The sequence below is a fragment of the Oncorhynchus mykiss genome, chromosome 25 (genome assembly GCF_013265735.2).
Source record: "Oncorhynchus mykiss isolate Arlee chromosome 25, USDA_OmykA_1.1, whole genome shotgun sequence".
NCBI lineage: Eukaryota > Metazoa > Chordata > Actinopteri > Salmoniformes > Salmonidae > Oncorhynchus > Oncorhynchus mykiss.
Genome location: NC_048589.1, coordinates 18,489,367 through 18,514,881, shown reverse-complemented (window position 1 = coordinate 18,514,881; position 25,515 = coordinate 18,489,367). Strand labels below are relative to the sequence as shown.

General features: G+C 44.8%; 1 protein-coding gene across 1 annotated transcript in view; it reads left to right on the top strand.

Moving 5' to 3' along the window:
- The first annotated feature begins 1,331 nt into the window (after positions 1-1,331).
- LOC110505502 (formin) overlaps positions 1,332-25,515 on the top strand; it is a 122,382-nt gene continuing 98,198 nt past the window's right edge. The window contains exons 1-3 of the mRNA XM_036962244.1: positions 1,332-1,526; positions 2,940-4,633; positions 20,335-20,498. Of these exons, the coding sequence (XP_036818139.1) occupies positions 3,061-4,633; positions 20,335-20,498 (1,737 nt within the window). The 5' untranslated portion in view covers positions 1,332-1,526; positions 2,940-3,060. The remainder of the gene's footprint in view (positions 1,527-2,939; positions 4,634-20,334; positions 20,499-25,515) is intronic.

The following is a 25,515-nucleotide window of genomic DNA, read 5'->3' as shown; positions in this document are numbered from 1 at the left end:
GATTCAGAGGGGTTGGGTTAAATGCGGGAGACAGATTACAGTTGAAGACATTCAGTTGTACAGCTGACTAGGTATCCCCCTTTGCCTTTCCTTTCCTGTTTTGTTTATTGACTTAGTCTCATTATTAAACTCACCTTCTGCACCTGCTTCCCGAATCCTAGCGTATACTTTACAGTATTATGTGTTCACCAGTTGTAGCTTCTGAATATTGGCCATTTAGATTATTGTTTCTTATTTATTATATTTTGTAAGGCTATGAACTCATCCCCAGGCTAATTGCAATTATTTTGGATCTACTTTTTATTCACCTTCTGCACCTGTAAATAAATCACACCATTTGCACCTGAATCCTGCCTGACTCCTGATGGTTTGTACTGCACCACCCTGACCAGGCAGTAAGGTCCACTATCTTACACACATTGAAGTATAGTCTAATTTAGAGGTAGGCCTACCATAATACACCAGGTATATAGTTAAGCAACAATGCCTGGGGGGGTGTGGTATATTGGTTGTGTACCACAACCCCCAGAGGCACCTTATTGCTATCATAAACTGGTTACCAACATAAATATAACATGAAACACTAATTCAGCCAATAAGCATTCAGGACCCAAACTAAGCAGATTGCAATGCTGTTAGGGCTTGCGCAATTATCGCAAGTATGGACAATAACAGTGAACTAAAACAAAACATAATTGGCTAAATGCATTCATTTTAGGAGGAGGGATTCAACTTTATATTCAAGTAGATATAGTTTACCCAGTAGCAGTTTTTAATTTTTAGAGGAAGTGTGTAAAGTTGGTAATCATTTCATCAGCAGAGAGGTATGGTCGGAGGAGAAGCTTAATTTCCAAAAGTTAAAGCGGTCATAACCATTCATTTTTGAGACAGGGATGTTACCAAAGCTGTTTTGTCTTCATTAGTTATGTTATAGCTAATATTCAAAGATGCATTACAAGCTGAAAACGTTTTTCAACACAAAAAACAATTATGACAATAACCATAAACATTTGCATGACATCTAATCGTTACCCAAACTTATTCAACGCCCTTCATGAAGGAAGCAATGGGATGCTCGCGGAGGGCCATGCAGGAATGCCCACATGCAGGAACGCCCGAATTGCAGGCTGCAGTTGCACACTATTGGAATAATTCAGTGTGAGACGTCAGGCTACCTGAGAACTGCTGCAGCTCCGATTCAGTGTGCTAGGGTCCAAAAATAAGAGAGCGTCAAAGAAACGCTGAGCTCTCCAATTGGCCCAAACGCGTGTCTGTCAAGAAGGATAAACTCTGCTATCCGCTGGCTGCAGTGGTCGCTGGCTCCATTGAGAAGAGAAGATGTGGAGAAAATATTTGACATGGAGCTAAAATTGGGAAATCGCAGTTTATTTGCTAAAGCATACATCTGCGGAAGGTGCGTTGGATATCTCCATGCTTTTGACTATTGAATTAGGACACTGGAATGCTTCCTATTGGAGAACATTTAGAGGAGACGCTCAACTTATTGCCATACAGTTTTACCTCGGGTATGGAATCTAATAACGTAACGCAGAATGGAATAGTTTATTTTGACGATAAATATTGTGTATAGTTTGTGAAACAGGATAGAGACGCATTTATTAAATGGCTTGCTGCTACAAGGTGAAATCCTACGTAAGCAGTTGTGCTTAGTGATGTACAGTACAGATACATTTATGTAGAGGGGAAATGATCAATTTTTTATATAATCATGTGGTACTAACATATTGCATATGCCTATGACTCCTCTCTTCACCTTGTGGGACATCCTTGACGCAGCTTGTGAAATGTTGATGGAATGCCTTTTAGTAGGGTTGTCAGTGCTTCAAATAAACATTATAGTTTGTTTTGATGATGATAATGATGACGATGATGATGATGAAGACTTCAACAATTGACTAATGCAGTGATTAGAAACGTCTGTCTTTCTAGGTATCAGTCAAATATTTTTGTGCCATTTTTGTTGGTAGATTATGATTACATTAGATTTGAAGGATGGCCCCGCGAGACTAGGATTGCGTTGGTATACAATACATAATGAATAGATCTGCTGTCCACCAGTGACGAATTTCTACGATGTTAATTTACTAGATCCTGACTGTTTTGTACTCGTAACTGAGCCCGCTTATTTGACCAGCAGCTTATATAATGCATAGCCCCATGCTATGATCTGGTCTAATGTACAGTACGGTGGATATCAGAATGATATGTGTTACACCAGTTAAAGACAATCATCCATGAGTTTGCTGTAGGGGCATAATGTAGAGTATACTATATATATATATATATATATATGATATGGAGATGTATCTCACAAACACCTCATCTGTGCAAATGCTTAGCCTAAATGTAAATTAAGTACATCTCTATTCAAGGTTACATTCAGGACTGAGGCAGTGGAGTGCATTAAATAATGAAACTAAGATGTATTACTTGATATAATGCCAAAGATTTTTTGTGTCATTAAAATGGTCTGGCTTTTGTTGCTTATTTGTCAAAAGCACAGACTTCTGTTGTGCTAAGCATTTCCAAATGTGCACCTGCTATTTTCAATGGAATAGCAAAGCCTTAAAGATGTTGTTCTTTCTTTTTGTCCTTTTGTTCTACCTTTATGTTGTATTCACTCAATAACAAAGCAATGTTTACTCTGTGAACACTGGACCTTTAGGACTTTTAAAACATTCTTCTTTCTGCCCTTTGTCTCGAGGGACCATTGATGCTAATATTAGACTATTGTGTTGGTGTTAGTTTAAAGATAAAAGACAACTTTCAATTTGAAATGTCTAACAAGACACATTCATTTTGTATCATGACTTAAAATTGATTGACAGCTGTTACTGCGTAGTTATTGACATGCTTTACATTTACTCAGACATATTTGTGACTGTTTGTTTCAATGAAAGCCTATTTTTATTTGACAGGAGTTCGATCAGCCAGGTGATTAACACCGAGCTCCTCAGACTCTTCCTCTGCAGTCCATCTCCCAACACACCACCGTCAGGGGACAGCAGTCCATTTAATTAAAGTGCTTAAGCGATTAGCATGGCGCCCATAATGGAGGACAGGCATACTGTCCTGCGTCTCTATGAGCCCGTCCGCGAGCTATGCAGTATCAGCCTCTATCTCCCCAAGGGGAGGGCCCCAGTGTTTACATACAAGAGCCACGCCCCTCTGTGGGACCAGCCCAGTAATGACCAAGACCAGGGAGAGGTGGATCCCACGGCAGCCAAACAAAGAGGCCAGTCTTATGAGTCCGCAGCCGAACTCCTCAACTCCTACCAGGCAACAAAGGAAGCTGTTGCTGAGCTCTGCTGGCTGGCCACGGAGCACCACCAGTTGCTGACGGATCTCTTATCTCTGTGCGGAGACTGCGCCAACAAAGTCAGGATGGGTAATCAGGATGGGAAGCTCCAGGGTCACAGGGAGGGTTGTGGGAGCTTCTCAGGACAGGTCCTCAGTAGTAATGCTCAACATGCTCTCTCCTTGTCCCCGGAGCACAAGAGAGCCTCCTCACGGGGCAGAAAGCTGAAGAAGCTGGGTGTGAAGAAGTTAGACAGTGCAGAAGAGTTCCTGCATAGCAAGATGAAGAAGAAAGTAGGGCTAGGGAGCACTGCAGTTGAGTCTTTATCTGTCCAGTCCTTGGCACAGACCCAGAATCAATCCAACCTTGTCCCAGTGGTGGAGGAGCAGAGAGTTCCTGGGACCCTAGCATCTCTCCGAGCTGTGGCCAGCAACCCCATCCTCCCTGTGGAGGAGCACTTCCATATTGCCAGGGAGGGCTGGGACTTCATGGAGGACGACTCTCGAGCCTCTGAGCCAAACCTGGACTGTACTGACATGTCTGAGTATGACAGTGAACTCTGCTTGGGCTATGAAGCTTCTTCCTGTAGTTTATTGGAAAACGTTCAGGATCATATCGAACGGGAGTATATGCTGAGTGGGAACAACATTCGTCCCATGCGGTCTGAGGACAAGTCAGCCCACCAGCTCTATGATGAGATCAACAGGAGGGACACAGGGGTTAGGGTGGTGGTCAAGGTGCAGGAAAATGAGGCCACAGTTCAACGTGCTAGCCATATGAGCCCAAACAGATCCAAAGAGTTCTATCCAGAGGCTGAATCAGTTGCACCTCAGCCGAGGACCAGCAGCTGTCAGCAGGAGTTTGGGGAATGGAGGAGTCTAAACGGGGACATTAGGGATACGGTAGGGACCAAACCTGCAGAGGGGCTAAGGCTACCTCTCTCACACCCTACTGAGGCCTCCTCTACCAAATCCCACAGTAAGAGTCCCTGTTCACCCTCTCTGTGTGGGGTGTTCAACACCTCATACCCTGCCACCAACAGTCTGCAGAGCATGTCCCCAGTGCTGTCCCCTCTATTGTCCAAGCTCCCCAGCCCCCAGCTCAACCATCGCATCCTGCTCCTTTCTGACGAGGATGTTTGCCAGGGGACGGACAGTGACAGCCCCCGGACTGGATCCAAAGAAGCGCCCAAAGTCACCACGGAGGTCATAGATAAGAATGGCAACAAGCGGACCATCACACGGCTGGACCTGAACCTCAGCAGACTACCAGCGACTTCCAAATGGAATTCCACCAGCCTCTCTACGGCAACAGGTGAGTTACTGTTATTAAAAATCACAACAATCCTCCCACCTCCCATTCTTTCCTGTCCCGTCTTGACACTAACGTTGACATCAATGCTTCACTCCTCTGTGTGACGTGTCTCTCAGAGTTTGTCCTTGATCTGGCTTCAGTACAACACTGGAATGGAACGGCTGTTATGTTTACTTAGCTGTAAGAGAGATTATAGAATGATTGATGTGTAGACTACAGCACCTGAGCTTTATATCTGCAGTTTTTCATCCAGCCCATACAGCCTGGGGATGTTTTGGAAATGGTCTGTTACAGCGGTCAAACAGCAATAACTGTTTTTACTTAACACTGTGGGAGTTTTCGCACTGAAAGCTATTTGCTCTCTGTATTTCCCTCTAGGAGACAGAGTAAACAGTGTTCCAGTGCTAGCTGTCACAGTCATCACTTGACAATCTGTCTAAAATGTTTCTGATCATCCTGTTTTGGTTGTGACTGGCCTGATGTGCTTGCTTTGTCCTTGGCATGTGACTCAGTATGAAAAGCTGCCCAACAGACAGAGAGAGAGAGAGAGCGAGTGAGAGAGAGAGAGAGAGAGAGAGAGAACAGAGCCTGAGACTGATTTGATTTCTATCCCATGCTGATGAGCCTCTCTTAACCATTGAATCTCCGGGGGCAGGAGTGGTTGGATGGGGTTCCAGATCAAAGGCTCTGGGTTGACATGCAGTTCAAATCCACTACCGCTGTCATGAAAACAATGTGAACTGAAGCATTGCCAATTTGTTCTCTTAGTGCTCTGCACCTCCTCCTAAACCACTCCCTACTGAGTTCACAGGCTGCCAGCTGACAAAGACTCACCCTCAACAGGCGTATGGGTTGCAGAAAAAATAATTAGGATTTGGGATGTGGCTTAAGAAGCAGAAGTGCAGCAGAACTTCAGAATTGCCTGACAGTCTCTTAATCTTGCCCTAATAAACTGTATCTCATGGTTACATTGACAAGCCTTGGGTCGTTAAATAATGTGACATTGACTGTTAGCCATTGCATCCCATATGTCACTACAGCACAGAGTTGACTGCTCTTACATTGTACACTGAGTGTACAAAACATTAGGAACACCTGCTCTTTCCATGACATAGACTGACCAGGTGAATCCAGGTGAAAGCTCTACACCTTATTGATGTCACCTGTTAAATACACTTCAATAAGAGTAGATTAAGGGTTTTTAAGCCTTGAGAGAATTGAGACATGGATTGTGTATGTGTGCCATTCATTGGTTGAATGTACAAGACAAAATATTTAAGTGCCTTTGAACGGGGTATGGTGGTAGGTGCCAGGCGCACCGGTTTGAGTGTGTCCAGAACTGCAACACTGCTGGGTTTTTCACGCTTAACTGTTTCCCGTGTGTGTCAAGAATGGTCCACCACCCAAAGGACATCCAGACAACTTGACACAACTGTGGGAAGCATTGGAGTCAACATGGGCCAGCATGCCTGTGAAACGCTTTCGACACCTTGTAGAGTCCATGCCCCAATAAATTGAGGCTGTTCTAAGGGCTAAAGGGGGTGCAGCTCAATATTAGGAAGGTGTTCCTAATGTTTTGTACACTCAGTGTATAACCAGGATGTCTGGTAGTGCCATTTGACCTCCAATCCTTTGATCAGGGTAAGAGTGCAATAGCGTGACCCTGGCTTAGTGTTTGGCTGCATTCCATCAGTCCAAATTGGGTAAGGGAAGATACAGAGGTCATGAAACAAGTTTTTGCCTAGTGCTTCAATTAGAGCAGTTACATCATTATTACATTAACCTGTAACTACATTGTAACTGCATTGATGACCTCACCAATGTTGCTCGTACTCTCTCTCTCTCTTTTCAACAGCAATTTCCCGCAGTTAGCTTTTTTACTGTCCACTTAATTTGTTTATAGACTGTGAAGAATAGTTAAGAAGCCTTTCTTAGTGATGTATTCTGGACCAGTAAGCAGTGTTACTCCTATGCTGTCAAAAATATTTGTGGTAAGAGACACAGAATAGAGGACCAATGTTCAGCCTAGTATAGTCATGGCTGGAGGGAGGCTGGTGTATGCAGGCGGATAGATAGTGTTACTCATGTGGGAATAATCTAATCTGAATCAATTCTCATCGCAGTAATGTCCCCCCATTCTCTCTCTCTCACAAACACACACACACACACACACACACACACACACACACACACACACACACACACACACACACACACACACACACACACACACACACACACACACACACACACACAGCCACCTAGCCACCACACAATTTCCCTCTGAGCTGGCTTAAGTCTGCCCCTCATCCATTTTTTATTAATCTTGTGAACATTCCCAGAATGCAAGACTACAGAGACTAGATTCAAACAGACAGAAACCTTATTTTTCCTTAAAGCTGCAATATGTCACTTTTTAGGCAACCTGACCAAATTCACTGTCATCTGTCTAAGAAGCGGTAGATCTGTTCCATATGTACTCTTTTTATGCTTCTCGTTCTTAAGTTTTGTTTTTGCATCTTTTATTTTCGGTTTTGCACAGCAGCTTCAAACAGCTGAAAATACAATATTTTTGGTTATGGAAAAGTTATTCCACAGAGTTTTAGATTGTACAAAGATTCTCCACAAAATTACTGCTTGTTTTGTCACATAAACTGAAATTAGGCAAACTATTTGAAGTTTTTCATCCAGAAAAGGGTGAAGCGATTTCTGCATATTGTACCTTTAAAGGTCAAAATTGGCTTCTTCTTTTAAAACAATAGGAGAAATATGATGTTGATAAGAATTCAAAGCAGTAGAATGTTTTGTCCCTATTAGCCTGTTTGTGTGCTGTTGAGGCTCATGATGAATCGATATGAGTTCTGTAAATAACTCTTCTTGGCCTTTGCGGACTAAGTGAACAAGATACAGTTTCATCTACAGGCATAGAACATGAAGACTGGCTAGTATTGCATTGCATGAACCATGTTGCAAATTGTTCCTTCTAAACCTCCCCTTTGATAGAGATGTGAGAACAGTCTCATTGTTCATTTGGCAGGACTTCAGTGGGTTCCGAACCATCCTTTGTCCATGTTCAATAATTCTTTACACTTGAAATGTTAACAAGAACAAATTGACAACAGAGGGGCTGGAAGAGCTACTATCTGGGTCAGAATGAAGGCTGCCTTCATAGTTCGGCCTGCCAATAATATCCTCATTTAGATGCAATCGCCGTCATCTCCGTTGTCTGTGTGACGAGCAAATCATCAATGTTAAATTTGAAGAAGGAAACTGTACATTGGGGAGAGAGTATAAATGAAAGTTCAATGTAGAAACCTATTGCCTTGTCTTTCTAAATACTCTGTTTCTAAATGCTCTCTATGTTTTACACTTAAAGATTGTTTATGGATTTCCAATCGTGAATATTTAAGAATCATGGTACATTTGACATTTCTGCTCTGATTATCTACATTCTTTAAGCTCCTCTCATTGCAGGGGAGGTTTGTTCAAGAAACATTCAATCTCGCCCCCATCCTAAATCCAATTTTTAAATTACTTTCAAGAATGCCAGAGGCAGCAGCAACGGACACACATAGAGCCTGAGTATCAGTGAATGTCCCTTACAAAATCTGAAAGACCGTAAATAATACCTTAATGACATAAACCAATCAAGCCCCAGGTCATATGAAACTGATCACTCCAGCCCGGGAGTCAGTCAGTCAGTTGACATCTGTCTTTACTTCCCTCTCCTAGCGTCCAACACAAAATGCCGGGCATGCAACATTGCCCTTCTCACTGAGGACAAGGGCCAGCTCTATTCAGATAATGAAATAGATTGTGCCAAGTGTGTGTGGGTAGGAGGGGTTGTGCTCTGCTCTCACGCTGCCTGTCTAAGCTGCGTCACAGCCAGAGAGATAGTACTGCACAAAGGCCCCTTTCTACTGTGGAACTGATTTTTCTTAATAAGTCACTGTAGGAGCTCTTGAGAACAACCTTACCTGCACATTCACTGCATCGTAGTCATATCCATGTCATTTTAGGTTTATGTTATCGGTTGAAAACCTATTTGATTTATAATTGTTTTGTGTCGTACATCAATTGGTACCCAGCCCAGGCTTATTAGACACCATATCAAATCAAATCAAAGTTTATTTGTCACGTGCGCTGAATACAACAGGTAGACCTTACAGTGAAATGCTTACTTACAGGCTCTAACTAATAGTGGAAAAAGGTATTGGGTGAACAATAGGTAGGTAAAGAAATAAAACAACAGTAAAAAAACAGGCTATATACAGTAGCGAGGCTATAAAGGTAGCAAGGTGTCACGCCCTGACCATAGAGAGCTGTTTCTTCTCTATGTTGGTTAGGTCGGGGTGTGATTAAGGGTGGGTTATCTAGGGGAATTGTATATCTCTGTTGGCCTGGTATGGTTCACAATCAGAGGCAGCTGTTTATCGTTGTCTTTGATTGGGGATCATATTTAGGTAGCTATTTCCCCATTGTAATTTGTGGGATCTTGACTATGTCTATGTATTTGCCTGTGAGCATTATTATTAGCTTCACGTTTCGTTTGTTTGCTTTGTTGTTTTGTTCTTTGAAATGTTCTATTAAAAAAAAAGGATGGAAACATACCACGCTGCATCTTGGTCTACTCCTTATGACGAACGTGACACGAGGCTACATGCAGACACCGGTTAGTCAGGCTGATTGAGGTAGTATGTACATGTAGATATGGTTAAAGTGACTATGCATATATGATGAACAGAGAGTAGCAGTAGCGTAAAAGAGGGGTTGGCGCGTGGGAAACAATGCAGATAGCCCGGTTAGCCAATATGCGGGAGCACTGGTTGGTCGGCCCAATTGAGGTAGTATGTACAAACTGTTGAGAATCTTTTTTTCCTAGACTTGGCACTCCGGTACCGCTTGCCATGCAATAGTAGAGAGAACAGTCTATGACAGGGTTGGCTGGGGTCTTTTATTTGCCTGGTGTAGAGGTCCTGGATGACAGGCTGCTCAGCCCCAGTCATGTCGTTCACACTACCCTCTGTAGTGCCTTGCGGTCAGAGGCTGAGCAATTGCCATACCAGTGATGCAACCAGTGCAGTGATGCTCTCGATGTTGCTGCTGTAGAACCTTTTGAGGATCTCAGGACCCATGCCAAATCTTTTTAGTTTCCTGAGGGGGAATAGGCTTTGTCGTGCCCTCTTCACGACTGTCTTGGTGTGTTTGGACCATTCTAGTTTATTGTTGATGTGGACACCAAGGAACTTGACGCTCTCAACCTGCTCCACTACAGCCCCGTCGATGAGAATGGGGGCATGCTCAGTCCTCCTTTTCCTGAAGTCCACAATCATCTCCTTAGTCTTGGTTACGTTGAGGGATAGGTTGTTATTCTGGCACCATCCGGCCAGGTCTCTCACTTCCTCCCTATAGGCTGTCTCGTCGTTGATCAGGCCTACTTCTACCACTGTTGTGTCGTCTGCAAACTTAATGATGGTGTTGGAGTCATGCCAGGCCTTGCAGTCGTGGGTGAACAGGGAGTACAGGAGGGGACTGAGCACACAGCCCTGGGGAGCTCCAGTGTTGAGGATAAGCGTGGCAGATGTGTTGCTACCTACCCTCACCACCTGGGGGCGGCCTGTCAGGAAGTCCAGGATCCAGTTGCAGAGGGAGGTGTTTAGTCCCAGGATCCTTAGCTTAGTGATGAGCTTTGGGTGTACTATGGTGTTGAACTCTGAGCTGTAGTCAATGAATAGCATTCTCACATAAGTGTTCCTTTTGTCCAGGTGGGAAAGTGCAGTGTGGAGTGCAATAGAGATGGCATCATCTGTGGATCTGTTTGGGCGGTATGCAAATTGGAACGAGGGGTTAATACGGTAATCGGGTGGAAGCTGTAACCTGTAACAAACCTCATTCGCTCTCCTCAGGACTTTAAATGGCCCCATAAACCGCGGGCCCAGCTTCCGGCAGGGCAGGCGGAGGGGCAGGTTTCGGGTCGAGAGCCAGACCCGGTCCCCCGGTGCGAACATCGGGGCCTCACTGCGGTGACGGTCTGCGCTGACTTTCTGGCGCAGCACGGCCCGCTGAAGGTGAACACGAGCAGCTTCCCATGTCTCCTCCGCGCGCCTGAACCAGGTGTCCACCGCAGGAGCCTCGGTCTGACTCTGATGCCAAGGCGCCAGAACCGGCTGGTACCCCAGTACGCACTGGAAGGGGGAGAGGTTTGTGGGGGGGTGGTGGAGTGGAGGAGCGAGTTCTGTGCCATCTCGGCCCAGGGCACGAACACCGCCCACTCCCCCGGCCGGTCCTGGCAATAAGACCGCAGAAACCTGCCCACATCCTGGTTTACTCTCTCCACCTGCCCATTACTCTCGGGGTGATCGAGACCCCCAGACGTTCCATGAACACCTTCCAGAACCTCGACGTGAGCTGGGGACCTCGATCGGACACTGTATCCTCAGGAACCCTGTAGTGCCGGAAGACGTGCGCAAACAAGGCCTGCACAGTCTGTAGGGAGACCGGGCAGAGGGAGGAGACAGCAGGATTTAGAGAACTGATCCACAACGACCAGGATCGTGGTGTTACCCTGTGAGGGGGAGATTGGTAAGGAAATCCACCGACAGGTGCGACCACGGCCATTGTGGAACGGTTAAGGGGTGTAGCTTCCCTCTGGGCAGGTGCCTAGGAGCCTTACACTGGGCACACACTGAGCAGAAGGAAACATAAACCCTCACATCTTAGACAAGGTAGGCCACCAGTACCTCCCGCTCAAACAGCGCACTGTCCGACCAATACCAGGATGACCAGAGGAGGGTGACATGTGGGCCCAATAGATCAACCGGTCACGGACAGCAGACGGGACGTACAGACGCCCAACGGGACACTGGAGTGGAGGACGGAAGTATGAACCATGGGCCGCTCCTCTGTGTCATACAGCCGGGACAGTGCGTCTGCCTTCACGTTCTGGGAGCCTGGTCTGTAGGACAGGGTGAAAACAAAACTGGTGAAAAACATGGCCCACCTTGCCTGACGAGGGTTCAGTCTCCTCGCTGCCCGGATGTACTCCAGATTGCAGTGGTCAGTCCAGATGAGAAAAGGGTGTCTACCCCCTCAAGCCAATGTCTCTTCACCTTCAAGGCCTTGACGACAGCCAACAGCTCCCGATCCCCCACGTCATAGTTTTGCTCCGCCGGGCTGAGCTTCTTCGAGAAGAAGGCACAGCGGCGGAGCTTCGGTGGCGTACCTGAGCTCTGAGAGAGCACAGCTCCTATCCCAGCCTCGGACGCGTCCACCTCCACTACGAACGCCAAAGAGGGATCCGGATGGGCCAGCACGGGAGCCGAGGTAAACAGAGCCCTCAGGTGACCAAAAGCCCTGTCCTCCTCAGCCGACCACTGCAAACGTACCGGGCCCCCCTTCAGCAGTGAAGTAATGGGAGCTGCTACCTGACCAAAACCCCTGATAAACCTCCGGTAGTAGTTGGCAAACCCTAAGAACCGCTGCACCTCCTTTACCGTGGTGGGAGTCGGCCAAATACACGGCTGCAATGCGGTCACTCTCCATCTCCACCCCTGAGGTGGAAATGCGGTACCCTAGGAAGAACACGGACTGTTGGAAGAACAGGCATTTCTCAGCCTTGACATACATGTCATGCTCCATCAGGCGACCAAGCACCCTGCACACCAGGGACACATGCTTGGAGCGTGTAGCGGAGTATATCAGAATGTCATCAATATACACCACTACACCCTGTCCGTGCAGGTCCCTGAAAATCTTGTCTAGAAAGGCTTGGAAGACTGATGGCGCATTCATCAACCCGTACGGCATGACGAGGTACTCATAGTCCCCTGAGGTGGTACTGAAAAACGTCTTCCGCTCATCTCCCTCCCGGATACGCACCAGGTTGTAAACTCTCCTGAGATCTAGTTTGGTGAAGAAGCGCGCCCTGTGCATTGACTCAATCGCTGTGGCTATGAGCGGTAGAGGGTAACTATACCTCACCGTGATCTGGTTCAGGCCTCTATAGTCAATACACGGGCGCAGACCTCCCTCCTTCTTCTTCACAAAAAATAAACTTGAGGAGGCGGGTGAAGTAGAGGACCGAATGTACCCCTCATGCAGGGATTCAGTGACATATGTTTCCATAGCCACCGTCTCCTCGTCTCTGTGACAGGGGATACACGTGACTCCTGGGAAGTGCGGCGTATACCAGGAGATTTATCGCACAATCCCCCCGACGATGAGTGCTGCCTGAACAAGGAGAGGAACCGACTTCGGCGGAAGTCGTGACACACATTACACAAACAATACACTTCTCCTTCTCCCCCAGGCTTTGAGAATAAAGTCAAAAACTCCCTTTTGGAAAATGAATTCCAGCCCGTGTCCATTCTGTAGCCAGAACCCTTCAGGGTGAGCACCAAACAGAACATGTCTCAAGTCATCATACAGAGGGCAAGAAAACACAAAATGGACTTCACTTTCTATTTCCCCAAGATCACACAATGCACACAATCTTTCCTCTTCAGGGAGTATGTTGAATCTACCTGTCTCTAGTGTTAGAGGGAGGGGGGTGGATCTTAGCTGTACACAAACTGACATTTGGCCTATTTGATTGCTGGCATCTGTAATTACAGTGGCTGTTTAGCCTCTAGTTGGTGTGCTTCATGTTGAGAGAGAGCTCTCCAGTCTCCATGTCTCACTACTGTATGTCATGTTCACCCTGCCTCTGTAGGACAGGGCCCAGACTGCCAACCAACCAACGGTCGACAGAGAGCAAGGGGAGCAGGGCTAAACTATGCAGGACAGACAGGAAATTATGATTTACAAAGCCTGCTTCCAGCACAGAGATGATGGAGTTTCTAGTTAACCAAGCACATGAGTCTTTATATTAGAATAATGAGTTTATAGATTTTTGTTTAGTAAAGTAGAAGTAGGTCACTAGGCACCACTGTGAGTGGGTGAAAGACAGGAGAGTGTTGGAGAGGGAGAGAGGGATTGAGAGAGACTGCACTGTTTCTAATGCATGGCTTCAGCCTGTTCGATGGAGTGCCGTCAGAAGAGGGTCGTTCCTGCTCACCTTGAGTGTTGAGCCGTGACTTATTATATTATTATCTCTAGTATTAGTAATTTATCACACCTGACACGCTAAGATTAGCCATGAGACGACCTCTCAGCACCATGTGACCTAACAAACACAGGCCCTGTTCTTTTTGCTCCCCACTCTCTTTCATTCTCACTGTCTGTCTGACAGCTGCTCAGTTCACACGCTCTGATTTATACATTGTCACATCACAGCCCTGTCAATCAACACCTGCAGGTCCACAGTATTCCCTGCCTGCCTGGCCTCCACCGAGGGGGATGAAGTGTGGAAACACACCTGTGCGTATAAATTAGATTATATAAGTCCTTGGCAGAGTAGCAAACAGTTTGGTAGCTAGAGCAGAACAGTAGCACTGTATAGTATAGCAGAACAGAAGCACTGTGTAGTATAGCTAGAGCAGAACAGTAGCACTGCATAGTATAGCAGAACAGTAGCACTGTATAGTATAGCAGAACAGTAGCACTGTGTAGTATAGCTAGAGTAGAATAGTAGCACTGTATAGTATAGCTAGAGTATAATAGCATTGTATAGTATAGCAGAACAGTAGCACTGTATAGTATAGCTAGAGTAGAACAGTAGCACTGTATAGTATAGCTAGAGTAGAACAGTAGCACGGTATAGTATAGCAAGAGTATAATAGCATTGTATAGAATAGCAGAACAGTAGCACTGTATAGTATAGCTAGAGCAGAATAGTAGCACTGTATAGTATAGCTAGAGTAGAACAGTAGCACTGTATAGTATAGCTAGAGTATAATAGTAGCACTGTATAGTATAGCAGAACAGGAGCACTGTATAGTATAGCAGAACAGTAGTACTGTATAGTATAGCAGAACAGTAGTACTGTGTAGTATATTAGAGCGGTAGCACTGTATAGTATAGCTAGAGTAGAACAGTAGCACTGTATAGTATAGCAGAACAGTAGTGCTGTGTAGTATATTAGAGCGGTAGCACTGTATACTACAGCTAGAGTAGAATAGTAGCACTGCATAGTATACCTAGAGTAGAACAGTAGCACTGTATAGTATAGCAGAACAGTAGTACTGTGTAGTATATTAGAGCGGTAGCACTGTATAGTATAGCTAGAGTAGAACAGTAGCACTGTATAGTATAGCTAGAGTAGAATAGTAGCACTGTATAGTATAGCAGAACAGAAGCACTGTATAGTACAGCTAGAGTAGAATAGTAGCACTGTATAGTATAGCAGAACAGTAGTACTGTATAGTATAGCAGAACAGAAGCACTGTGTATTGTAGCTAGAGCAGAACAGTAGCACTGTATAGTATAATAGAACAGAAACACTGTAGTATAGCTAGAGTAGAACAGTACCACTGTATAGTATAGCAGAACAGTAGTACTGTGTAGTATATTAGAGCGGTAGCACTGTATAGTATAGCTAGAGTAGAACAGTAGCACTGTATAGTATAGCTAGGGTAGAATAGTAGCACTGTATAGTATAGCAGAACAGTAGTACTGAATAGTATAGCAGAACAGTAGTACTGTATAGTATAGCAGAACACAAGCACTGTGTAGTATAGCTAGGGTAGAATAGTAGCACTGTATAGTATAGCAGAACAGTAGTACTGAATAGTATAGCAGAACAGTAGTACTGTATAGTATAGCATAACATAAGCACTGTGTAGTAGAAAAGTAGGGCTGTATAGTATAGCAGAACAGTAGCACTGTATAGTATAGCTAGAGCAGAACAGTAGTACTGTATAGTATAGCAGAACAGTAGTACTGTGTAGTATATTAGAGCGGTAGCACTGTATAGTATAGCTAGAGTAGAACAGTAGCACTGTATAGTATAGCAGAACAGTAGTACTGTGTAGTATATTAGAGCGGTAGCACTGTATAGTATAGCTAGAGTAGAACAGTAGCACTGTATAGTATAGCTAGAGTAGAATAGTAGCACTGCATAGTATACCTAGAGTAGAACAGTAGCACTGTATAGTATAGCAGAACAGTAGTACTGTGTAGTATATTAGAGCGGTAGCACTGTATAGTATAGCTAGAGTAGAACAGTAGCACTGTATAGTATAGCTAGAGTAGAATAGTAGCACTGTATAGTATAGCAGAACAGAAGCACTGTATAGTACAGCTAGAGTAGAATAGTAGCACTGTATAGTATAGCAGAACAGTAGTACTGTATAGTATAGCAGAACAGAAGCACTGTGTATTGTAGCTAGAGCAGAACAGTAGCACTGTATAGTATAATAGAACAGAAACACTGTAGTATAGCTAGAGTAGAACAGTACCACTGTATAGTATAGCAGAACATAAGCACTGTGTAGTAGAATAGTAGGACTGTATAGTATAGCAGAACAGTAGCACTGTATAGTATAGCTAGAGCAGAACAGTAGCACTGTATAGTATAGCAGAACAGTAGCACTGTATAGTATAGCTAGAGCAGAAAAATAGCACTGTGTAGTATAGCTAGAGTCGAATAGTAGCACTGTATAGTATAGCAGAACAGCAGCACTTTATAGTATAGCAGAACAGTAGCACTGTATAGTATAGCAGAACAGAAGCACTGTGTAGTATAGCTAGAGCAGAACAGTAGCACTGTATAGTATAGCAGAACAGTAGTACTGTATAGTATAGCAGAAGCACTGTGTAGTATAGCTAGGGTAGAATAGTAGCACTGTATAGTATAGCAGAACAGTAGTACTGTATTGTATAGCAGAACAGTAGTACTGTATAGTATAGCAGAACAGAAGCACTGTGTAGTATAGCTAAAGTAGAATAGTAGCACTGTATAGTATAGCAGAACAGTAGCACTGTGTAGTATAGCAGAACAGTAACACTGTGTAGTATAGAACCCACATAGCCTGGTTCCTCTCTAGGTTTCTTCCTAGGTTTTGGCCTTTCTAGGGAGTTTTTCCTAGCCACCGTGCTTCTACACCTGCATTGCTTGCTGTTTGGGGTTTTAGGCTGGGTTTCTGTACAGCACTTTGAGATATCAGCTGATGTACGAAGGGCTATATAAATAAATGTGATTTTATTTTATTTTATTTGATTTGATTTGATTTATAGCTAGAGTAGAATAGTAGCACTGTATAGTATAGCAGAACAGTAGACCTGTGTAGTATAGCTAGAGTAGAATAGTAGCACTGTATAGTATAGCAGAATAGTAGCACTGTGTAGTATAGCTAGAGTAGAACAGTAGTACTGTATAGTATAGCAGAACAGTAGCACTGTATAGTATAGCAGAACAGTAGCACTGTATAGTATAGCAGAACAGTAGCACTGTATAGTGTAGCTAGAGCAGAACAGTAGGACTGTATAGTATAGCAGAACAGTAGTACTGTATAGTGTAGCTAGAGCAGAACAGTAGGACTGTATAGTATAGCAGAACAGTAGTACTGTATAGTGTAGCTAGAGCAGAACAGTAGGACTGTATAGTATAGCAGAACAGTAGCACTGTATAGTATAGCAGAACAGTAGCACTGTATAGTGTAGCTAGAGCAGAACAGTAGGACTGTATAGTATAGCAGAACAGTAGTACTGTATAGTGTAGCTAGAGCAGAACAGTAGGACTGTATAGTATAGCAGAACAGTAGTACTGTATAGTGTAGCTAGAGCAGAACAGTAGGACTGTATAGTATAGCAGAACAGTATGAATACGTTTTGCAAGGTGATCATATTCTCTTAGGTTCAGTCCAGTCTAAAGCCTGTTGTTATCATTTTTAGAGCGATTTACAGTAGTGAATGCATGCATTTTCATACTGGTCCCCCGTTGGAATCAAACCCACAACCATGGGTTGCAAGCACCATGCTCTATCAACTGAGCAACACGAGTTCTGTTATCAGAGTTAATGTCGTCATTGATAAAGAGCTGTGTGTGATGTGTACCTGTTTTCATTGAACTGCTGTACAGGCATCGCTTTAGTCTCCCTTGGTTTTGGAGATTAAATTACAATGAGAGCAGAGTTTTCCCCAGTGACAGTGAAATCTTCTTCGTCCAGGATAACACTGTGTGTGTGTGTGTGTGTGTGTGTGTGTGTGTGTGTGTGTGTGTGTGTGTGTGCCTGCCTGGGTGTGCGTGCGTGCTTGTGTAATGAAGTAACTGCCAAGTGATCTCGTAGCACAGGCTAATGAAGTGGATTCATTACCTAATGCAGCAGAGTGCTTTCTAAATCATATTCCAGTCATCACTTTCTCTTCGAGTTTAACTTTCAATTATGATTTTGGATTGAAGTCTCATTCCTAACGATGAACTTGTGAATGTACTATGTCTACAATGTTTACAGTACCTTAAACGAGTCCAAAGTATTTTCTCAATGTTGATGTTTTCTCAATGCCTTTGCTTGAATTGTGTTAATGTATTATTTGTCAGTCTATGTGTATTGTGTTATTCATCTGTAATACACAAAATGTAAATAGATTCAAGTCTATGGCATAACGTATCGTCATAAGATCATCTTAGGGTGCCGTATCCAACATTCCTTGTGTATCTTTGTATTTAGTGTGGTCTTTCTGCTCAGAGCCAGAGAGAGAGACAGCCAGAGCTGCACTGCAGTGTGTCTACAGGGACACTAAACCTCTCCAACTATTCCTGTCCAGATGGTGGCAGCGTGGCCCTCTAAATGCTTTTTAACACTGCTGTATGTGTCCTCAGCTCAGAACATGCTGCCTGTGTCGCCACAGCTAGATGTGGACAAACTAGTCTCAAAGCTCAGTAAATGTTTCATATTTGAGAGATGCAAGGATGCAAGAGTGCTGTTGTTCTGTGCAAATTGTTTCCATGTTTCTTGCGCATTGAGAATATACAGTAATCAACTGTAGTGTTGGGTTGACAATGTCAGGATTCTTAAGGGGAAAGGGGGATATCTAGTAGGTTGTACAACTGAATACCTTCAACTGAAATGTGTCTTCCTCATTTAACCCAACCCCTCTGAATCAGAGAGGTGCAGGGTGCTGCCTTAATGACGTCCACGTCTTGGTCTCGTCTACTTTGAGTTGTCATAGTAACACTCTCATTATGTTCACTACCACCCTGCTAACAAGATGCCAAATACAGCTGAAATTAGAGTAGATTATCTGTAGTTGATAATTACACTGGAATACAGCTGGTGCAGGGGAGAATGCTGCATTTGCTGCAGCTGGGCCTGGAGTGGGCTTGACTGTGCATTTGGACTCATCCCAAACAGCCCCAGAAATACCCGGCTGGTGTTGAGCTCTGCAGTGTGCTGGTGCATTATCTTAATGAAAAGGGATTTATCAAATCAATCGCTCCCTGCCAAAGACTTTTCCTTTCCGTCTCTGCTGTGTGGAGCCGCAGTGCTGTCTGTCTAATAATGACTTATTCGTTAAATACTGAGGCTGAATACAAATCTACAGATGCATGTCTGTGTGTGTTCTTACAACTGCATTGAAACCATTTGTCTCCGACCTAAACTGGGGCTGAGGAGACTTAGGATAGACAGTATTTGAGGTATTTTACTGGGTTACTGCTGCAGTTTAGGAGATTATAGTGTGGCTACAGTAGCTCAAGGGTGTGATGACACTACACTGAGATGTGATATTTGAGCATCTAATGCAACAGGAGGTGAGATGCCTCTCAGTTCAATCTCATTTTTTATCCACACAACAGGTTGAGGCGATAGCAGTGTGACCCTCCTGGGAGGTGTATTACAGCATGAGAAAATCCTAAATGGAGGTCGCTGAGCATGAAGTTCAGTGTGAGCTGCTCTGCTGTTTCTCTTTCTCCTCTACCGCTCTTTATTTATCTTGCATGAGTGCTTCTCCCAAGGGGAAGAGTGCAGTCATATTGTCACTGTGTCTGAGAGTACCACGTGTGCGCATGGGAGTATTTTTAGTGAGATGGACTGTTGTGTTATGTTCATTTTGGGTGCACTAAATTAGCCTACCATTGACATTATTTGTGCTCGTAGGCTGGAGGGGGGATGGACTATGGATGAGGTTGCCTCTGAGCTCTGAATCACAAAGCTCATACGGAAGTGGACAAACTGAATCCATCCTCCCTATGGAACGTTAACCTCTACTCACATTAGCCCTGTTCTAGCTACTCTGTTCCACCATAGCTTGGCTAGAACATAGCCTACTCCAGTCAGATTCAGTCAGGCTTAGTCTCTCTCTGAGGGGGCTAGATGTCGGCTCCTCTGTTCTCCAATCCATAGCAACGTCACCCTCCAACACAGAATCGATGTGTTACAGTGAGTGAACAGAAACACACAAGCTGTCGGCCTGGTTTCTTTAGCCAATTGTTTTAGAGAGAGTAGTATCATTCCCTAGTATGGACAATGCATCTACTCATACGCATAAATCCATATTGGATATAGTGGTATTTGTTTATCAGATCAGTGCATGTTTGGCGGTCCTCAAGCTGAAGCGAGGCTAGCTAAGGACAGTGCATACATAGGCATCTGTACCCTGCAGCAGAGTGGCTTTTCTCTGTGACTTTTAGAAGGTGTCGATGCCTGCTTTCCTCCTCTACCCACCTGATCCATCCAGGATACATAATGGCTCTGTTGCTTTGTAAAATCCCCCCTAACGGATGGTGTGTTTCAGTCTATCTTAATATACCTGTTATTACACTTTACAATTCATAACAATTCATTATTGTGTGTGTGTGTGCCTGTGTGTGTTTGTGTGTGTAGAGGAGGCCGACATCTGGATGCTGGACGGTGATGATGCCATCTCCCAGACCCAGATCTCCCTGAACCCCGCCTCCCGTCCTGACCACCTGGACATCCTCAGGATCACGCCCCCAGAAGATGACATCATCGGAGATACCCCCTACTATCCTGGACTGGAGTGCACGGTGAGAGCAGCAATACATCATACTTATGTCATGAATCATGTGACCTGACCAGGAAAAAACTGGCCAAATTGCAAATAGGGCCTAGAGTATTCCCTGGTCAGGTCACATGGTCAGGAACAACTCTGGTCAGGTCACATGGTCAGGAACAAATCTGGGCCCTATTTGATACTCTATGAAGGCTACTACACATTAACAGTAGTTATCATTACGTGTCCACTCTCAGAGCAGTGTAGCATGACATTGCTGTTACCTCATGGCTCCAAGCCAGCGTGTACTCCACTCTACTGAAGAAATGGCGCCGGAAGAAATGGCAGCAGTTTTACGGGCGCCCAACCAATTGTGTTATTATGTGGGGTTTTTGTGTTATTTGTAACTTATTTTGCACATAATGTTTCTGCCACCGTATCTTACGGCAAAAAAAGAGCTTCTGGATATTAGGACAGCGATCACTCACCTCAGATTAGACAAAGATTTATTCTACAACAAGACGCGCAGAAGACCTTCTCCAAACATCCCACAGGACCGACATCCCCTTTATTTGCAAGAGGAAGCGACGCAGGTGCAGAGGACAAAGAGCCGGATGCCTGGTCAGACCCCGGCGAAGGCGACTGGGAAAGCTGCCGTTACCGTCAATACTACTCGCCAACGTGCAATCATTGGACAATAAATTAGACGAGGTACGATCACGAATATCCTACCAATGGGATATCAAAAACTGTAATATCCTATATTTCAAGGAATCGTGGCTGAATGACGACATGGATATTCAGCTAGCAGAATATACGCTGCACTGGCAAGATAGAAGAGCACACTGTCGGCCTGGTTTCTTTAGCCAACTCTTTAGCCAATCGTAAGACGACGGTAGGGGGGGGGGGGGGGGGGGGGTCTGTGCATATTTGTAAACAACTGCTGGTGCACGAAATCTAAGGATGTCTCTAGATTTGCTCACCTGAAGTAGAGTATATTGTGATAAATTGCAGGCCACACTACTTGCCTAGAGAGTTTTCAGCTATACTTTTTGTGGCTGTTTATTTACCACCCCAGACTTGCTGGGACTAAGACCGCACTCAGTCAGCTGTATAAGGAAATAAGCAAACAGGAAACAGGAAACCGCTCCTAATGGCCAGAGACTTTAATGCAGGGAAACTTAAATCAGTTCTACCAAATCTCTATCAACATGTTAAATGTGCAGAGGGAAAAAATTCTAGATCACCTGTACTCCACACACAAAGACGCCTACAAAGCTCTCCCTCGCCCTCCATTTGGTAAATCCGACCACAACTCTATCCTCCTGATTCCTGTTTATAAGAAAAATTAAAGCAGGAAGCACCAGTGACTCGGTCTATAAAAAAAGTGGTCAGATGAAGCATATGCTAAACTACAGGACCGTTTTGCTATCACAGATTGGAACATGTTCCGGGATTCTTCCGATGGCATTGAGGAGTACACCACATCAGTCACTGGCTTTATCAATAAGTGCATCGAGGACATTGTCCCCACAGTGTCTGTACGTACATACCACAACCAGAAGCCATGGATTACAGGCAACATTCGGACTGAGATACAGGGTAGAGCTGCCGCATTCAAGGTGCAGGACTCAAAACCGGAAGCTTACAAGAAATCCTGATATGCCCTGCGACGAACCATCAAAGTAACAAAGCGTCAATACAGGGCTAAGATTGAATCCTACTACACCGGCTCCGACGCTCGTCTTATGTGGCAGGGCTTGCAAACTATTACAGACTACAAAGGGAAGCACAGCTGTGAGCTGCCCAGTGACACGAGCCTGCCAGATGAGCTAAATCACTTCTATGCTCGCTTCTAGAAAGCAACACTGAGGCATGCATGAGAGCATCAGCTGTTCCGGATGACTGTGTGATCACGCTCTCCATAGCTAATGTGAGTAAGACCTTTAAACAAGTCAACATACACAAGACTTCGGGGCCAGATGGATTACCAGGACGTGTGCTCCGGGCATGTGCTGACCAACTGGCAGGTGTCTTCACTGACATTTTCAACATGTCCCTGATTGAGTCTGTAATACCAACATGTTTCAAGCAGAACACCATAGTCACTGTGCCCAAGAACACAAAGGCAACCTGCCTAAATGACTACAGACCCGTAGCACTCACGTCCGTAGCCATGAAGTGCTTTGAAAGGTTGGTCATAGCTCACATCAACACCATTACCCCAGAAACCCTAGACCCACTCCAATTTGCATATCTCCCAAACAGATCCACAGATGATGCAATCTCTATTGCACTCCACACTGCCCTTTCCCACCTGGACAAAATGAACACTTATGTGAGAATGCTATTCATTGACTACAGTTCAGCGTTCAACACCATAGTACCCTCAAAGCTCACCACTAAGCTAAGGATCCTGGGACTAAACACCTCCCTCTGCAACTGGATCCTGGACTTCCTGACGGGCCGCCCCCAGGTGGTGAGGGTAGGTAGCAACACATCTGCCACGCTGATCCTCAACACTGGAGCTCCACGGGGGTGCATGCTCAGTCCCCTCCTGTACTCCCTGTTCACCCACGACTGCATGGCCAGGCACGACTCCAACACCATCATTAAGTTTGCAGACGATACAACAGTGGTAGGCCTGAATACAGACATCGACGAGACAGCCTATAGGGAGGAGGTCAGAGACCTGGCCGTGTGGTGCCGTAATAACAACCTATCCCTCAATGTAGCCAAGACTAAGGAGATGATTGTGGACTACAGGAAAAGGAGGACCGAGCACGTCCCCATTCTCATCGTCGGGGCTGTAGTGGAGCAGGTTGAGAGCTTCAAGTTCCTCAGTGTCCACATCAACAACAAACTAGAATGGTCCAAACACACCAAGACAGTCGTGAAGAGGGCACGACAAAGCCTATTCCACGACAAAGCCTATTCCCCCTTAGGAAACTAAAGGTTATACAGCTGCAACATCGAGAACATCCTGACTGGTTGCATCAATGCCTGGTACGGCAACTACTCGGCCTCTAACCGCACGGCACTACAGAGAGTCTACACCAGGCGGCCCAGTCTACACCAGGCGGTGTGAGAGGAAGGCCCAAAAATTGTGAAAGACCCCAGCCACCCCAGTTATAGACTGTTCTCTCTACTACCGCATGGCAAGCGGTACCGGAGTGCCACGTCTAGGACAAAAAAGCTTCTCAACAGTTTTTACCCCCAAGCCATAAGACTCCTGAACAGGTAATGAAATTGCCACCCGGACTATTAGCACTGTGTGCCCCCCCCCCAACCGCTCCCAAACCCTCTTTTTACGCTGCTGCTACTCTCTGTTTATCACTTTAACTATACATTCATGTACATACTACCTCAATTGGGCCGACCAACCAGTGCTCCTGTACATTGGCTAACCGGGCTATCTGCATTGTGTCCCTCCACCCGCCACCCACCACCCGCCAACCCCTCTTTTACGCTACTGCTACTCTCTGTTCATCATATATGCATAGTCACTTTAAAATATCTACATGTACATGCTACCTCAATCAGCCTGACTAACCGGTGTCTGTATGTAGCCTCGCTACTTTTATAGCCTCGCTACTGTATATAGTCTGTCTTTTTACTGTTGTTTTATTTCTTTACTTACCTATTGTTCACTTAACACCTTTTTTTGCACTATTGGTTAGAGCCTGTAAGTAAACATTTCACTGTAAGGTTGTATTCGGCACACGTGACAAATACACTTTGATTTGATTTGACTTGCTTAACCACCTGAATTCCTCCAGTTGCATTAACATTATGAGATCTGGGATGTGGTGCTGTGTACCGTGTAACGTGCCGGTTCCCAGAGCCCAGGACCTACTGTAGCCACTCTGCTAACACCTTCACATTCCACCATTTCTACACTCTTTGAAAAAAAGGTTCTAAAATGGTTCTTCAGCTGTCCTCAAAAGATAACCCTTTAAAGAACCCTATTTGGTTCCAGGTAAAACCCTCTTTGGTTCCATGTACAGTCATGGACACAAGATTTGAGAATGACACAAATATTAATTTTCACAAAGTCTGCTGCCTCAGTTTGTATGTACTCCAGAATGTTATGAAGAATGATCAGATGAATTGCAATTAATTGCCATGAAAATGAACTGAATGAGACTGATATTCTGCAAAAGATACAAGGATTGGACTGCTGAGGACTGGGCTAGAGTCATTTTCTCTGATGAATCACCTTTCCGATTGTTTGTGGCATCCGGAAAAAAGCTTGTCCAGAGAAGACAAGGTGAGCGCTACCATCAGTCCTGTGTCATGCCAACAGTAAAGCATCCAGAGACCATTCATGTGTGGGGTTGCTTCTCAGTCAAGGGAGTGTGCTCACTCACAATTTTGTCTAAGAACACAGCCATGAATAAAGAATGGTACCAACACATCCTCCGAGAGCAACTTCCCCCAACCATCCAGGTACAGTTTGGTAATGAACAAGGCCTTTTCCAGCATGATGGAGCAACATGCCATATGGCAAAAGTGATAACTAAGTGGCTCGGGGAGCAAAACATCAATATTTTGGGTCCATGGCCAGGAAACTCCCCAGACCATAATCCCACTGAGAATTTGTGGTCAATCCTCAAGAGGCGGGTGGACAAACAAAAACCCACAAATTCTGACAAACTCCAAGCATTGATTATGCAAGAATGGGCTGCCATCAATCAGGATGTGGCCCAGAAGTTAATTGACAGCATGCCAGGGCGTATTGCAGAGGTCTTGAAAAAGAAGGGTCAACACTGCAAATATGCAAATAGACTCTTAGACACTGCAAATAGACTCTTTGCATCAACGTCATGTAATTGTCAATAATAGCCTTTGACACTTATGAAATGCTTGTAATTATACTTCAGTATTCCATAGTAACATCTGACAAAAATATCTAAAGACACTGAAACAGCTAACTTTGTGGAAATTAATATTTGAGTCATTCTCAAAACTTTTGGCCACGACTGTAGAACCCTCTGTGGTAATCAAATCAAATCAAATCAAATGTATTTATATAGCCCTTCGTACATCAG